Source organism: Babylonia areolata, chromosome 21 (assembly GCF_041734735.1).
Source record: "Babylonia areolata isolate BAREFJ2019XMU chromosome 21, ASM4173473v1, whole genome shotgun sequence".
In the NCBI taxonomy this organism is placed as follows: Eukaryota; Metazoa; Mollusca; class Gastropoda; order Neogastropoda; family Buccinidae; genus Babylonia; species Babylonia areolata.
The window spans coordinates 38,151,612-38,168,451 of NC_134896.1; the positions used below are offsets into that span (position 1 = coordinate 38,151,612).

Genomic DNA, 16,840 nt, shown 5'->3' on the forward strand with positions numbered 1-16,840 from the left:
CTGTGTGTTGTGACAGACAAGCATGACCACTCCCCTTATTGTGCTGACCACCAATGCCAGTGGGGATGTGGAGGCCAGTGTCCTGGTTGACCCCTCAGCCAGTGTGTCTGGTGCTGGCCCATGGTCCTCGCTGCAGTTGTCCAACCTGCACTCACTGGCTCAAGCCAACCTCATCTCTGACACCCGTCAGGAGATTGCCAAGCAGCTGTCAGCACAAGGGAAGGAAGAGGGAAGAGAAGGCAGGAAAGCAAAGAAGCAGAAGGAGGAGGAAGGTGGTGGCAGTGAAAAACTTTGCCCAAAGGTCCAGTTTGCCAATGGTAAGGCGGCGCATGTGCGCTCTTGTGTTTGGTTCTCCTGGTTTGCTTTATACTGTGCGCATTGCCTGACAGTATTAACATAGTGTATCATGATCAAGCTGGAAAGTGCAAATTTGCTTTTGAGATTTGTTAGAGAAAGCAAAGTCCATCAGTCCTGGAAGTGTTAGATAAGACTTGCAGACAAAATAAACAATGATATGTTGCCTTGGTGTGTACCATAGGAATTCAGAATTCAGTAAAGTCAGGAAGGTTACTTGTTCTACAATAAATAAGAGAGAAAAAAGGAAAATGACTTGGGTTCTGATGAAGACATAAGTTTGTGCTGTTTTATTCCCAGCGAGTCCCGCTGTGTGTAACTGTGCATTGATGGAAAGCACTGACATTTTGTGAGAAGTGACCAGTCAGGTGATGCTGCATGTGGACTGGCGATGGATATTGCATCAGCCAGTGGAAGGACTTGAAGTTTGTTTCACTGAGTGACCACAAGGAGAATCGGTACATCCTTAATTGTGTAAATGTTTTAGAACTTCAAACACCTAAAATTTCACGTAAGTTCTGTTACTTTCAGAAAAGCAAGGGTATATATATGAATATGTGGATGGATGCATACATACATGTGTGTGTGTTACACAGCAGGAAATCTGACACCTGTCAAATCCATATAGATCATGTACGCCACAGATGGATTACCAAAGCATTGCTTTTCAAGAATGTTTTTAAAGACACATGTTGGAGTGATTTGAGTAAATGTACTTTGATCTGTCTTGCGTTTGATAGTTTGAAAGCTTTCTTAATCCCTGCTGCTGGCATGCAATGTGTCAACAGATCTACGCAAAGACCTGGAACAGGAGAGGAAGACGGCAGGAAGGGCTGGGCCAAAAAAACAGATCGCGATCTTTGAAGCTCAACCCAGTGAGCCCAAGACGTTCGTGTGCAAAGTGAAGGGCTGTGGTCGGCAGTTTGCCTGGCAGGCCCACTTCAAGTATCACCAGCTGGCTCACACGTACGTTTCGCTTTGTCCCAGGGTCTGAAACTAGTCAGCCAGAAAAGCAGAAGACAAGTCTAGCAAGGCATCCGTCAGTTCCCAGTTCTAATAGGGAGAGGGACAGGGATCAGATGAGAAGAGGCAGCTGCTGAATATATTAGGATATTATAATACAGTACTGTAAACTGCCTTGTAAAGCACTCACCCCCACTGTGCACAAATTTCATCCTAAAGTTGGGCGTGGGTGTTTATTAGATACTTGGCATATTACAAGTAGTTTACAGTACTTGTGAAGGTCTGCAGGGAGGTAGATGATTGACCATTTATATTTCTTTTAGTTGTCTGTTCAGTTTCAGTTCCAAGGAGGCGTAAGAGTGTGCCAACTTCTCATATACACTACACTACATTTGCTGAAAAAAAGGGGGTTTGGGGTGGGCGAGGAGAAAGGAGCAGTTTTCTGACCTATGCTTTGACCTGACATGCTGTATGCACATTGACCTCACAGCACGACGGCAGAACAGAGCAGATAACATAAAGGACTTCAAATGTCCTGGTTTGAGAGGTGCCCTTAAATGCCATACTCAGCTATCCTGTTAGTGCCATTGCTCCCTGCAGTCTTTGTTCAGAAGCCCTGACGGGTGCAATAGCTGAGTTGTTAAAGCATTGGACTTTTAATCTGATGGTCCCACGTTCGAATCTCGGTAACGGCGCCTGGTGGGTAAAGGGTGGAGATTTTTCCGATCTCCCATTGCCAACATATATGCAGGCCTGCTAGTGCCTAAACCCCCTTTGTTTGTATACGCACGCAGAAGATCAAATACGCATGTTAAAGATCCTGTCTTCTTCTTATTCCTCGTTCGCCTCCCATTAGATGAGCAGCCCAGTGTCCTCAATGAAGGCTGCCATCCATCGCATCTCCTCTAGGGTGCCGTACAGTTTGGCTTCCACTGAAAAAAGATCCTGTAATCCATGGCGGCGTTGGGTGGGTTATGGAAACAAGAATATACCCAGCATGCACCCCCCTGAAAAACGGAGTATGGCTGCCTACATGGCAGGGTAAAAATGGTCATATGCATAAAAACCTACTCATGTATACGCAAGTGACTGGGGAGTTGCAGCCCACAAAGAAGTAGTTCAGAAGCCACACAATATGATACACATGGTACACACACAAATGCTTACATATTATAATATGCGTTTGTATACATACAGACTAACAGACAAGTATTATATGTACATACATGATATCACACCATGTCATTGCATGTTTGAAAACAAGAAATCCATCCAGATGGACTATGTAAAAACTGTGTTGTGTGTTTTCCAGGAACGACCGTCGTTTTGTGTGCAATGAAGTGAACTGTGGGAAGAAGTTTCTGACAGCTCAAAGACTGCAGGTCCACAAAAGAACGCACACAGGGGAGCGCCCGTACGTGTGCCCGGCACAGGACTGTGGCAAGTCATTCACTACGGCAGGAAATCTGAAAAACCACAGTCGTGTGCACACAGGTACAAGGCATTTCTTTTCTCTTTGGCACTGGTATCATCCCTGAAAACCTAAATAGCTACAGTCACATGCACAGGGGTTAAAGTCATTCATACTGGAGAGAAGGCACAGTGAAAGAAATATGGTTTCAGCTTGACGAAGTGATGTTTGGGTAGTTTTCTGCATTTAGATGATTTGTTGTTTCTAAGCTTACAGGTCTAATGGTGAGTTGCACAGTTACTGGACAAGACGATATTGACTAAAGTTTCACAGGAATTGGAAATCTATTTGTAAATATTGGCACGGCACAAATTGCTGTAGTGATTGATTGTTATTTTTGTGATAAAGTTGTAGAAACAAGTTTAATACTGCTAATTTTCTAATACTTATGGAGTCTGAAAGTGCAGCGTGGTCTTTATTTCTCTTTAAAGAAATATCACATGGAGGCAGTCTGGATGTTCAGCATTACACAAGATCCGGAAGACTGAATTCACTGAAGCTGGAATTCCATCAGTTGCCATGTCTTTTTAGCAGCTTTTCATGATAGGTGTGTGCTCACAGCACTTTTCACCAATATATGTATAAGATTTGACACACAGACACGCTAACATTCAAACACACAGTCACCTCTTCCACTCATCCCACAAGTACGTCAGACTTAGACACTGAATTAATAACCACCTTTTGTCCATGTTTCCTCCCTTATGTCTCTCTGTCTCTCTTTCTCTCTCACCCCACACTTACACACCCACACCTACACCCACGCACCCCCCCATCCCTCCCACACACACATCCTCTGTGCATTTTGTCCATGTCTTTCTTGGTCTGCCTACTTTCCTCTTTACAATAGAGTTTAATTACACATACTTAACCGTGACCCAACTAGTGCAGACTCCGGCAGGGGTCTGACATTCCTGCCTGTGCAAACTACTATCCGCCTATGCGGAGAAAATGAAACTACGGCCGATAACCTCCCGGAAGTAGGTAACCTCCCCTTTGTCCCGCTGGCTAACGCCCTCTTTTTCCGGCAGCCATTATGACTCCTGTCCTGTGCTCTCCATACGGCTAATTTTTTTCGTATTTTCTGTCTGTCTGTCGATTCTCTGGCGTTCTTGTTTTTTGTCAAATTTTGTCTCGAACCAGGTCACATAATTATATGGTTCGATTGGGATATCGGGCTAAAATTAAGGTGCGATCGATATCGATTCGCGGACACTCTGGGACCTCTATTTCTGGCCCTCTCAACAACGCCAACCTGACGCCTCCCCCACTTCCTTCGCTTCCTCCGGTCGACTCCAGACCTCCACCACCTCCTGCACCCTCTCCGGCGACTTCTAGGGGTACGTTACCCCATACTCAGGTCAGTGGTGCCATTGATGCTTTCCTTTTCAATTCGCGAACGAAGTCGACGTGATCCGCGTTTCTCGGCCCTGCCAGTCGGTAGGACACCCGAGTCGATCTCCTCTATCACTTTTCCCATGTCAACAATGGAATGTGCCATAACCCCTTTAGTTACACATACTGGGAATGTGCCATAACCCCTTTGGAAAACAACACCATACACTGGCTTTGGATCCGCACGCTAGACTGGGCCCTATGTGCGATGCGTCCGTGGCGGCGGCCGTGACATTGGCTCACACGCCCCCCACGCGGCATGCCTCTTCCGTCTCAGATCCTATGGCGACCGAGGTGCTTAGGGATGCCCTCCCCAGGGATAGGGAGGAAGGTGGACCACTAGGGGACACGCTTGCCCATGCGTGTGCACGCTCCCCTTGTCCGATTTTCCGATCCAAGGGAGACAACTCCTGCTTCGGCACCCTTGCCAGTGACCGCCGCAGTTACTTCCCTTTACCGGCACGGCTCCTCGCCAACAGTGCAGGTGCGTGCTCGGTCCCTTCAAGCTTTGCGGTGATGACCCCATTTGCCACACCGCCGGTTGCTGCTGTTTCCCATCCACTAATGGCGTCTCAGCAAGCTGCTCAACCAAACAACCAGCAACCCATTGGGAACTTGCTGTGGCAATTATACACTGGTGCCACACCTAGCGCCTGCTCCACCCCTTGCGCACAGAGCAGATGCGTGCACAGCCCATTGAACTTCGGCAGTGACAGTTTTTTCTGCCCCACTGCATATCTCCACTGTTACCCAGACTAATATCGGCAATTCCACGTCGGAGTGCCTCTTGATAACTCAATTCTGCCACTCGGCAGTGCTCGGGCCGATCTTGTCTGGTTACGGCGCCATTATGCCACATGTCCCCACCGTCTCGCGTCCGATGGCGACCGATTCGGTTCGGGATGCCCACGGCACTAAGGGACATTATTATTATCGGTTAAGGTGGCATAGAACCACGGACTCTCGCACGCAGCATGACGCTCCTCCCTCTACAGCGAGGAAACGTCACACCGGGGGATATGTGCTCTAAAGACACCATCCTTTTCGCTGAATATCGGCGCCAAGGGAGACAACTCCGCATTCGTAACCGACACAGCACGTCACTCCTGCCCCCCGTGCTGTCCACCTACGATGTTTCTTCGAATTCTCATTGGGTCCTCATGCCCATTCATGGACTTTACACATCTTTGCACAGCAACTACACCTTTCTTGCTGTTTCTCAGGCTATTGGCGACTGAACTTTGGGGTTCTTCATCCCCCACACACGCACACAGCCCTCTGCAGGCAACCAGTCCTATAATCATTCTCTTCTTGTGATACACAATAACAGGAAATAAATCACAATATTTCCCCTTCTGTCCTTTTGATTTTTATCACAATCAACAATCACGAAATATATATATATATATATATAGCTATATATATGTATATATAGATGTATGTATGTATATATATATATACATAAAAAAAAAGCCCATATATATGTATATATATATATGTATGTATATATGTGTGTGTGTGTGTATGTATATGTGTGTGTGTACGTATATATACACACACACATATACACATATATATCTATGAGATATCTTGCTACATTTATTCACTTATAGATGTATACTTATCCCTCAGAATACACATGCGTGTGTGCTTATGGGATAGGTTCAGACAACTTTCTTATTAACATGTACAATTATATTTCTATCTCTATTCATTGACATCTATTCATTGAGATTCCCTACATAGCAATATAGGCACACTTGCATTTGCGGCCTTCTGTCCACAATGCCCTGAACTCTCTGCGCCTACGTACTTGCACTTTATTCATATGTGTATGTACATCTCATATTTACGTGCATACACAGAGTCCTTTCCATTACTGATTATGCACACTTACCCATTTACTTGGCTATATCTGTGCACGCTACACGTATGCTTATACAGCCGCTTATTTCTTGTGTTTCGATCCCTTGTCATTGGCATATTTCTGACATCAATACTTGAGTTGATGGAAGTTTATATTCCCTTTGCACATGTATGTATTCATTTTCATAAATTCATCCCTACCTCGCTTTTGGAGGACGACTGCACTCACAGACAAAACTGCCTCATTCACGCCTGAATGTATGCTCCTTCACATTTAGTAGTGGCTGGTCCTTAGGGACCCACACACCCCCTTCCCACCCACAGGACTAAGAATGCCCTCGCTTGGCGCAAGGAGGGACAAGGCAACCCAACTCATTTGCCTACAACAATCAACCATAGGGCTGGAGATGCCCTAACTTGGCACAAGGAGGGATGAGGCAGTCCAACTTAGAAGTGCCACTCTGGACACACATGCCCTTCATTCCTCCCCAGTTTGTAAGGCATCCCTTCTTCCCCCCCTTGCCAACAACAACCATTGGTTTGCACCACAGTGGTTGTGACAACAGCTCCACACGGGCCCTACATCCTAGCCAGCCTTCCCATGAAGGGGTGTCAATCTTTGATTCCCAAAATTTTTGCGGACCCAAAACTGCCCACTGGGCAGAAGACAATCACCCAAAGCCCATCTCTTCCACTCCTCTCTAGTAGCAGAAGGCCTGGGTCATAATTGTTTTCCTCTACATTTGGGAGAAAGGCTTATTGACGAGGACGGATGCGTCTCACAGAGCACAACGAACCGTCCATTAGCCACAGGGGTGTACCTTACTGCCCACTCATACCAGCACAGCAGATGCCGCATTCAAGCACATCAGTTCACCCCATCACCTTGCTTGAACAGAGATCCAGCATCAACGTCTCAAACAGTTGGCGTTTGAAAGCACTTTCTGCACTTGGTCTTCCCTGCCCGATTCTTTCAGCCTCAACACACAACCACTGCTGTGGTTACAGATGGCCACTCCTTCTCAAGCTCTGTCTTTCCAATGAGACACTTCCAGGGGTTTTCTAGCCTAGGCAGGCTATCCCATCATGGAGCCCCAGCCTTCAGTCAAGGGCCTGTCAGAGGATGACTTGGTTGTCACTTCGGAAGCAAGCACCATGCCTTTCAGACACATGGTTGCACCACAAGACCCCGTCAACTCTTTCCGGCTCCCTTACATTGCAATATAACCTGCATGGTGGACACCTTCATCCCTCAAGCACACAGCAACTGTTTCCTGATTTACCCATGCTGATTGGTGCCCTCCTAGGAACAATATATGATAATCAGTAGTGTACGACAGTCACCATCGGAACAGCAGAGGAGGCAACTGCTGTCCCAACTATTTGGGCTGGAATTCGATTATACAATTTCCAGTAGAGAGTGTTTTGCCCAAGTTGCATCCTCGGTCCCTCGATCAAGAGCGCCTTAGGACGGATCCCAATGGCTAGTTAGGCCCAAGGCTACAGCACTAAGTCCCAGTGCAATTTGACTTCCAGTCTGAGAGACACAGTCATTCATGAAAGGCTAAGCTGCAAATGATTTCCCTTTGCAATTCAGAAACCACTGATAATACAGCTCTCACTTTGCAGTTGGCCATATTGGAAACATATGTCAGATCAGTGCTTTGATGTAAATAGCCAGTACAACACATCTTGAGCCACTTACCTCCCTGCCCCCGCCCAGCTCCATCCCAGACTCAGTGCACCATACACAGCCAGAGGCCTGTCATGGATCTGGTCCCCTTTCTCACTACAGAACCTTCAGCAAAAAATTTTCCCCATGGAAACCCCTCTTCATTTGGTATTCCACCACAGAATGAGACTGAGTGACATGTGGGCGCATAAAACGCACTTCCACAGCCTGATCCAACCCAGCCATTGACCACCAACAACTATCTGCAGGTGGCTCCAACATGCCACACTCAGGTAGAGAAGCCACCAAGCCTTCCGTAAGCCCCTTCGTGATGATACCTACCTGGGCAATTACACAACCTTGTCCCAGAGGCACCAGGGACATCAAGTCTTTTGTTGCCAAATGTCTGCCATTCTGTGCATAGGCAACATACCAGTGCTGTCATTTTTTGGCAATGACAAAAAAGTGGTGGGGGGAGCGCCCATTGCCTGTCAGCTCACATGGAGGAGCTCTACAGATCTGGCTGTCATGCCTAAGGCAAGCCCAGCATGGCAACCTACCTCTGTCTCGTGCCACAGTTTCCCTCAAAACCAAAAATCACTTCCACTATCGGCCCACATCCGATGTGGAATCATCAGATCAAACCACATGTGCATCTCCTTGCATTGACGCTCAACCGCGCTCAAATGAGACAACCCTATAAGGGTACATGTTTCCTTCCCTTCCTTTGATTCGAAGGGCTCTCAGTAAAGTGTGGATTCAACCCACCGACCCGATTTTCTTTGCCCTACGTCTATCAGCACAGCTGTGGTCCACAGACCTCCCCCACAATACGACTGCGGACTTCGGTCTTCTTTGCCCGCACCAATATCCTTAGGTGGCACAGTACACTCTACTTTGTCGAATTCTACTTGAGGGACATCTGTCGCTTTAGGGATGATGGCTCATCGACTTCTACCAGAGAGACGTCGCACACCTACGGGATGATGGCTTAAGAGGCATCGCTTCTGTGGTAGTTGCACAACAGGCCATCACAGCAAACAGACGGTAGAACAGGCAAGCCCTCCACCTTGTCGCGCTTTTCTGCACTAGTTGGGTCACGGTTAAGTATGTGTAATTAAAAGGAAATTTTCTATCTAAAATTACGTTTAAATAACATACTTACCGTGACCCAAATTTAAGACCCTCCCGTCCTCCCCGCTTCCTGTTCTCCCTGCTCGCTGCGCTGGTGATGGCATATTGCCGTCAAAAGAGGGCGTTAGCCAGCGGGACAAAGGGGAGGTTACCTACTTCCGGGAGGTTATCGGCCGTAGTTTCATTTTCTCCGCATAGGCGGATAGTAGTTTGCACAGGCAGGAATGTCAGACCCCTGCCGGAGTCTGCACTAGTTGGGTCACAGTAAGTATGTTATTTAAACGTAATTTTAGATAGAAAATTTCCTTTCCATTCCACTAATTGTCTCATGAAGTCATTTGGAGGTTTGTGCAAGATGTGGCCGGCTCAGAGCCATTTCCTTTTCCTGGTTTCTTTCCTGAGGTAAATCTGGTTTGTTTCCCAATGGCTGGCATTTGATTGTGATTCTGGCTGCCTCATGCCCATAATCATGATTGTGAGTCTCAGATGTTTTTGATAGAAATATAGTTTTTCAGTTTGAGTGTCTACGTACTGGTGCATATGTGCACCTGGAGTCATTCACTGCAATACATGCTTTGCTTTGCCCATACTTTTATATTGGCAGGAATATTTACAGTAATGATCACTGATGTATCATGTTTTTTCAGGAGAGCGTCCTTTTGCCTGTGAAGTTGATGGATGTGGACGTCGCTTTGCTGAGTATTCCAGTCTTCATAAACACTCCCTGACCCATTCAGGTGGTTATGGCGTCTCACACACCATGTGCACACATGTACCTGTACACAGACATGCAAACTCCTTTAATGGACATGTACACAGGCAAACATTCACATGTACCAGTGGCAGAGATATGGATGCATGTGTGAGGTATAATAGTGAAGTGAGCTAAAGGGAGGACCTGTCAGTCACACCAACACATTGGCAGATTTCTCCCTGTTCACACTGTCAGTGTGTTTGATTGGCAGAGCTCTTGCTGTTCACAGCAGTGTCAGTATTTGTGATTGGCAGAACTCTCTCTGTTCATTACAGTGTCTGCATTTGTGATTGGCAGAACTCTCTCTGTTCATTACAGTGTCTGCATTTGTGACTGACAGAGCTCTCTCTGTTCATTACAGTGTCAGTGTGTGTTATCAGCAGAGCTCTCGCTGTTCACTACAGTGTCAGTATTTGTGATTGGCAGAACTCTCTCTGTTCATTACAGTGTCAGTGTGTGTTACCAGCAGAGCTCTCACTGTTCACTACAGTGTCAGTATTTGTGATTGGCAGAACTCTCGCTGTTCATTACAGTGTCATTGTTTGTAAGTTGTAGACCTCTTCCTGTCTTCTCTGTTCATAATGTCAATGATAGTGATTGGAAGGGCTCTCCATGTGATTTGTCACTGGCTGACACCTAAGTCTGCTGTACTTTTGTTCCTATCTTCATTCTGCCTGTCTTGCATTTTCTAACAGAGAATTGATACGTACAGAAACGGGTCATGTTTGTGGGACTTAATGACTATTATTTTTGTCTTCACCATCAAGATACTGTCAGACCAAGAAGACACCTTGATGCAGACAGGTAGGCAGAATGATACACATCTATGTTCTGAATAAAATGGATGGATGATTTATACAGAACTTGCCATGGTGAAGTATCTTATAGCATTTCTTTTTCTCTGTTGACCAGGGGACAAACCATTCACCTGTGAGATTTGCGGCAAGAAGTTTTCCCAGAGTGGAAGTCGCCGCGTCCATGTCAACCGTCACAAGCTGGACTCTGCAAAGGCCATTGGCGTGCAGGAGGTGACTGGAACTGACCTGGATGACAACGCCAACATTGACGATGGCGACTTCAAGACAGACATGTCAGGGAAGGTGGACCCTGATTCTGTGCTGTGCCGTCCGCACGAGGATAATCTGCATTACCAGGGTATGTGTGAGACATTCTGCACTACTAAGGTATGTGTGAGACTCATGGATTTGTGAAAAAAATGTGCATGTCGAGCTATGTGTGAAACTATCATCATTACAAAAGTTGGAAAAATAAACCTGTATTATCAGGGTGTATGAGAAAAAGCATCTGTGGATTCCAGCATTAGTCTGGATAATGCCAGAATCAGTTTTACATAGTGTTTGCTGTCATGACCAGCAGTCTTCCGTTTCTTTGTTAAAGTGTCTCATCTTGTGCACAGCTGGTAAGACTAAAGAAAAGATGCAACAGAAGCAACAGTTTCTCAAGGCCTGACAAATGCATTTGACCTGTGTGTTGGCCACACGTCTTGAAATTTTTTTTTTTAAGCAGATGGGGTGTAGGGTACATCAGTCAGTCCGCATGCTTTTACACCTCCTTGAAAGTGAAACTGGTGAAACAAGTGTTTCCCTATAATGTTTGTGAATGTGGTGTCAGTGTTCAGTCATCCCATCTTGCCTGCCTTTGGTTCCAGTTGATTCTCATCAATTCTTCCCTTAGTTCCAATTGATTCCTGTGCGCACATGCACATGCACACACACACACACACACACACACACACATCACCCGGACATGGTGGTTGCTGTCAGCTGCAGTGAACAGCAGTATTTATTGACAAGGATTGAAGTGTATAGGTCCTTAAGGAGAAACAGGCATTGATGGTTAAGTAATTTCTGTGACAGATCTCCACAACGCACAGTCGGTGGTCTTCCCCCAAGGTTTGACGGACCACATTGTTACTGTGACTACCCAGCCACCCGACCCCAACACAGATGCTCTGGAGATGCCACAAGATATCCTTGGGGCTGAAGGTCAGGGATCTTTTTCATTCTGTCTTTCTTTTTTGTCATAGAAACAATTGTTCTGAACTTTTTTAACATTGAAACAAATAATCACATGGCTGATTTTTTGCACTTTGATACAGCTGTTGCTGTGGAAGGTAAGTTTTTTACAAAGTGTTTGGAGCTATTAGATTTATAATATTGTTGTTTTTGTGAAGCTTTTTGGCACACATATATCAGTATTCTCCGTTTTTGTTGTGTGCCACTGTGCAGTGTGTGTAGTAATCTTTAACTTTGCAGTTTTCTTCAGAATGCTGTTATATAGGCACCAAAGTTGATATGACAGTAGATATTGATGAGCGATTTCGAGACATCTGCTAGTGATTAAATGTGCACAACACTTGGGCTGCGACACAGTAATTAAAGAGATGTAAAGCTGTCATGGGGGAATACATCAAAATTTGACTTATGGACTAATTTTTCCAAAAGGCTTTTTAAAAAAAAGAAAAAAAAAGAAATAAAGTGCGTTATTCACAAACACTGGTGCTACCCTACCAGAATATGCGTCTGCATCAACGTTGTGCAAGAAAACATTTTATCTTGCAAGAAGTCTATTGACATTGTTCCAAATGTTTAGGTTGAGACAATTCATTGGCTCTGACCCCCAGTTTTACAGGATGGAATAGGCCAGATATTGCACAAAGATTTAATACTTTTTAATTATTTTTTACTTCCATTGCTCATGAGCATGCTGGCCGTCCAATGATCCTTTGTGTTTGGATCCATAGGACTTAGGACATCAACTGTTGGGCTGTCATGTTGACAAGAATCCAGAGAAAGATCTAGTGTTTTTGTTGTTGTTGTTGTTATTTGAGCCTTGAAGTCTTTGACTTCAAAGTTATATGTGTGAACATATCTTCTTCTTAAAAAAAAAAAAAAGAAAAAAATGAAAGAAAAAACTTTCTCAGCAATGCCAAGACTTTAAAAAAACAAAAAAACAAAAAACCCCCAAAAAACCCAGTGTGAAGTTGATTTCAGGGTTTCATGTCTGTGTTTTGAATCATATTGTGTGTGTTCTTCATTGTAGCTCAATTGCCCAAATGAGTTAAGTAAGTTTGTGACCTGTTACAAGTCTTCATCAGACACAAAACATGAGTGTCAAAGAATCGATAGACAGACGGAAATAGAAAAAACTTAGCTGTATGAAGAGCACAGGATCAGGAGTCAAGATGGCTGCCATCAAAAGAGGAAGCTAGTCAGGGGTACAGAGGGGAGATAACCTACTTCTGGGAGGTTATCGTCCGTAGCTACTTTAATTTTCTCCACATAGGCGGATAGTAGTTTGCACAGAACAGGAATCGGACTCCCTGCCGGAGTCTGCACTAGTGGGTCTCGGTAAGAATGTTAGATAAACGTAATTTTAGGAAAAGAATTTCCTTTTGTCACAGCAGATTTCTGTTTGTGAGGAGTGTGTTGCTCTACAGTACTGCACCACCCCTTTTTTCTGTCTGCAGGTGTATTTAATCTTTCACTATCAAAACGTTTCCACAGATTTTGTTTCTACAGGGATAGCCGCTTTGTTGCTCTGTCTGCTTAGCGTATGTTGTATACATGACCGGAGTTCATCATCTCATTCGAAAGACTACTATCCAGACCACCACTCATGGTCTTGTGGAGTGGGGAGTGAATATCCTGGTCCGTGGGGGACTCATACTCGGGGACACTACTAGCTTCCTAGTTGGGCATATTATGTCAAGGCCACTGCTTCATCTTATTTTGTGTGTTTCCCCCTTCTCTGTTCTCCTCTTAGTAAGTGTTCATCTGTGTCTGTGTGTGTGTGTGTGTGTGTGTGTGTGTGCCGTGGAAGCTGCGATACATAGACTAGAAATGAGTGTGTGGAGGAGGGGGGTAGAGGAGGTGCAGGGTAATGTGTGTGGTTGTGTGTGTGTGTTGGAGCTCATGTACGTTTATATGTATTTGACTGTGCTTTCATATCTGTGAAACTGCATGTTCGGTGCATATCTGTTATGCATGTGTGGGTGCATATGTGAATGTGTGTCTTCATGTTTTACATCTATTTGCTTATTTATCATCATCGTTATCTTATTTATTTATTTATTATTGTTATTAATTTTTTTTTTTTTTTTTTTTTTTAGTTATTATTTATTTATTTATTTATTTGTGTAAGCTTATCTATTATTTATTCACCTTTTTTTTTTTTTTTTTTTCTCCTCAAGGCCTGACTAAGCGCGTTGGGTTACGCTGCTGGTCAGGCATCTGCTTGGCAGATGTGGTGTAGCGTATATGGATTTGTCCGAACGCAGTGACGCCTCCTTGAGCTACTGAAACTGAAACTGTTCTCCTCTTCTTCTTTTTTTTTTTTTTTTTGTCTTGTGTGTGCGTGTGTGTTATTTGTTTTGGCAGTGTTGGAAATGCTAATTACTGCATCGGAGAAGTGTAAAACCTTTTCAAAACCTATCTGAAAGCACTTGTACTTTTCCTTATACAAAACTGCCCATTTTCTGCCAAGTCACATTGCATGTAATGTATGAGGCATTAGAGAAGGGTGGGGAGAGGGTAGAGAGAGAGAGCGGTCATGAGTGGTTCATTTAATTTGTAGCATTTTCTTCCATGTGAAGCACCCTGAGCTCTTAGAAAGGGTGCAATAGAAATGTACATTCTTCTTATTATTAATTTTTTGTTTTGTTTTATTAAACTGTTCCCCCAGAAGTGCTGGTGGAGGGGCACATGTCAGAGCCACAAGGAGAGAGCAGTGTGGTGGTGCTGTCCCAGCCCTCCCCCATGGACCCCCTCCACTCCCCCCTGACCCCCACCTCCTACCCCCTGCACCAGAAAGTCCTGACGCAGACCGTGGACTACGACCTGCACCCCCACCTCCACCATGAAGAGATCTCAACCGCCCACCCACCTGACCACCAGGTGTTGACCTCCTACCCCTCCCTTGACCCCACGGGTCAGCCCAGCCACCACGCCCACACGGTTGCCGAGGAGATAGAGGTCAGCGTATCGTCATCATCGTCCAGCCACCATCCCCAGTCGGGGCAGGCCATTCACATGGACCCCATGATGGAGTCTGATGAGGAGTTTGACGCTGTTGGCAAGGACATTTCTTGATGGGGGAGGATGTCTGATCAGTGTGCGACGCGACATGGCATTCAGCAGAGCTGTTTTGCAAGAACATTTCTCAACGGAGGATGTGTGATCTGTGTACGACCACTCAGAATTCAGCTGAACTCTGTCTTGTCAGGGACATTGTTTTGTGGTCAACAAAGATATTTTTACTTTTTTTGAAATATATCTTTTTAATGAGATTGTGATCTGTGTGGTTGGCAAGTGTTGTTTTTTTTTTTAATTTTATGAAACTGGTTTGTTTGATTAGCAAAGACTCATTTTGCTGTGTCAGAGCTCAACAAGGATGTTTCTTGTTGTGGAGAGTGCTTTTTGTTGTCAGCAGTGACATTTCTTATTGTGGAGAAATGTGTGGTCAGCATTGACATTTTTTGTTGTGGAGGATGCTTCGTGTAGTCAGCTTTGACATTTCTTGTTGTGGAGAAGTGTGTGGTCAGCATTGACATTTCTTGTTGTGGAGAAGTGTGTGGTCAGCATTGACATTTCTTGTTGTGGAGAAGTGTGTGGTCAGCAAAAGCATTCCTGACTCCCGTCCGTCTTTGTTTAGCCTCTGTCTGTCTCTGTTTCCTCTCTGTCTCCGTCTCCTGTCTGTCTCTGTCTCCGTCTCCTCTCTGTCCTCATCTCCTGTCTATCTCTGTCTCCTATTGCATCTGTCTCTGTCTCCTCTATCTCCCCCCTCCCCTCCCCCTGCCCCCTCTGTCTCCCCTCTGTCTCTTATCTCCTGTGTCTCTGTCCTCACTCTGTCTCGTCTTCTCTCTGTCTGTCCCCCCTCTGTCTCTATCTCCTCTCTATCTCCCCCCGCCCCCTCTCTCTGTCTCCCCTCTGTCTCTGTCTCCTCTCTCTGTCTCCCCCTCTGTCTCCCCCCGCCCCCTGCTCCTAACCAAGCCCGTTTCAGTTGAAAGAAGTGAATTGTGCAGCAGGCATAGGCTGGGCATTGGTATTAGTGTTATTGTTAAGAGGGAGATTTAAAAACCTCACTAATCAGCAGCAGGTATAAACGAGGCATTATTATTATTTCAGGGGGTGGGGTTGGGTTGGGGGATTAAAAATTTGAACTGATCTGCAACAGGCTTAGACTGAACATTGCTATTTGTTCTGGGCTGGTTGTGGGTGGGGAGGTTGAAAATTTGAACTGATGTGCAACAGGCATACACTGGGCATTATTATTTCAGGGGGTATGGGGGTAGACAAAATTTCACTTGATCTGCAACAGGCATAGGCTGGGCATTCTTGTTGTTTCAGGGAATGGTTGTGGGGAGATTGTAAAACTGAACCGATCTGCAACAGGCAAAAACTGGGCATTATTTGGGAGTTAGGGGTAAGTTGGCGGGGGAGATTGAAGAACTGATCTGTAGCAGCCATTGACTGGACATTATTATTACAGGTGGGGTGGGGGTGGGGGGCTGAAAAACTATCTGCAGTTGACAAAGGGGAGACCGAACACACACCACCATGATGTATGTGCATAGTCACTTTGTGATTTAAAAAATTTTTTTTATACAACTTTACCAGAATGTGTCTAGCTCGGCTTTGTACTTGAAGATGGACCAAAGAGAAAGATAGATAAGGGTTGTGAAAGACATCAGCATGTTGACATATTTATGTATCAGTGCGTACATTTCGTGTTGTGGGAAGAAGTTTGACTGTAGCATGTTGTGATTGAAGGTGATCTGTTGTGGTAAAAAGTGATGAATTGGATTAAAGAGGTTTCTTGCAGGTGTTTGGTGGCACTGGTTTGCTTCTGTGCTTGTTTGCATCTCTCAACAGCTGTTGACTTAACCCCATGACTGCTGACCCTTGATGAATTGAGGTCAGTGTGATATGAGTTTGAAGTGCAGCTTCCACTTTCCTTGTACTTGTCACTGGTGTAAATGATTTTACTGAACAGACGAAAGGCAACCCCAAGAAGTGCAGATAAGGAATGGTGATTGACAACATGACCTGTAACCTGTGTCTTATCTCACCGAGGTTCCTGATGAACATACTCATCAGTGGCAGTCAAGAGTTAATGATACTAGCAAAAGGTTTCTTGTTCAGATAGAGCAGTCATGCTCTTGACACACTGCTACCCAGATATGCTGAAATCAGATTTTGAATCTTCGGAA

The 16,840-nt window shown here is 45.2% G+C and overlaps 1 protein-coding gene across 4 annotated transcripts in view; it reads left to right on the forward strand.

Moving 5' to 3' along the window:
* The window catches only part of LOC143296448 (uncharacterized), a 22,802-nt gene extending 6,351 nt beyond the window's left edge, over positions 1-16,451 (forward strand). For 3 of the 4 annotated variants that reach the window (XM_076608381.1, XM_076608383.1, XM_076608380.1), the window contains exons 3-9: positions 17-317; positions 1,143-1,320; positions 2,630-2,811; positions 9,503-9,592; positions 10,522-10,764; positions 11,487-11,615; positions 14,314-16,451. In XM_076608381.1, the coding sequence (XP_076464496.1) occupies positions 17-317; positions 1,143-1,320; positions 2,630-2,811; positions 9,503-9,592; positions 10,522-10,764; positions 11,487-11,615; positions 14,314-14,720 (1,530 nt within the window). In that variant the 3' untranslated portion in view covers positions 14,721-16,451. The remainder of the gene's footprint in view (positions 1-16; positions 318-1,142; positions 1,321-2,629; positions 2,812-9,502; positions 9,593-10,521; positions 10,765-11,486; positions 11,616-14,313) is intronic. The other variant, XM_076608384.1, reaches the window with a different exon arrangement.
* Positions 16,452-16,840: the final 389 nt, after the last annotated feature.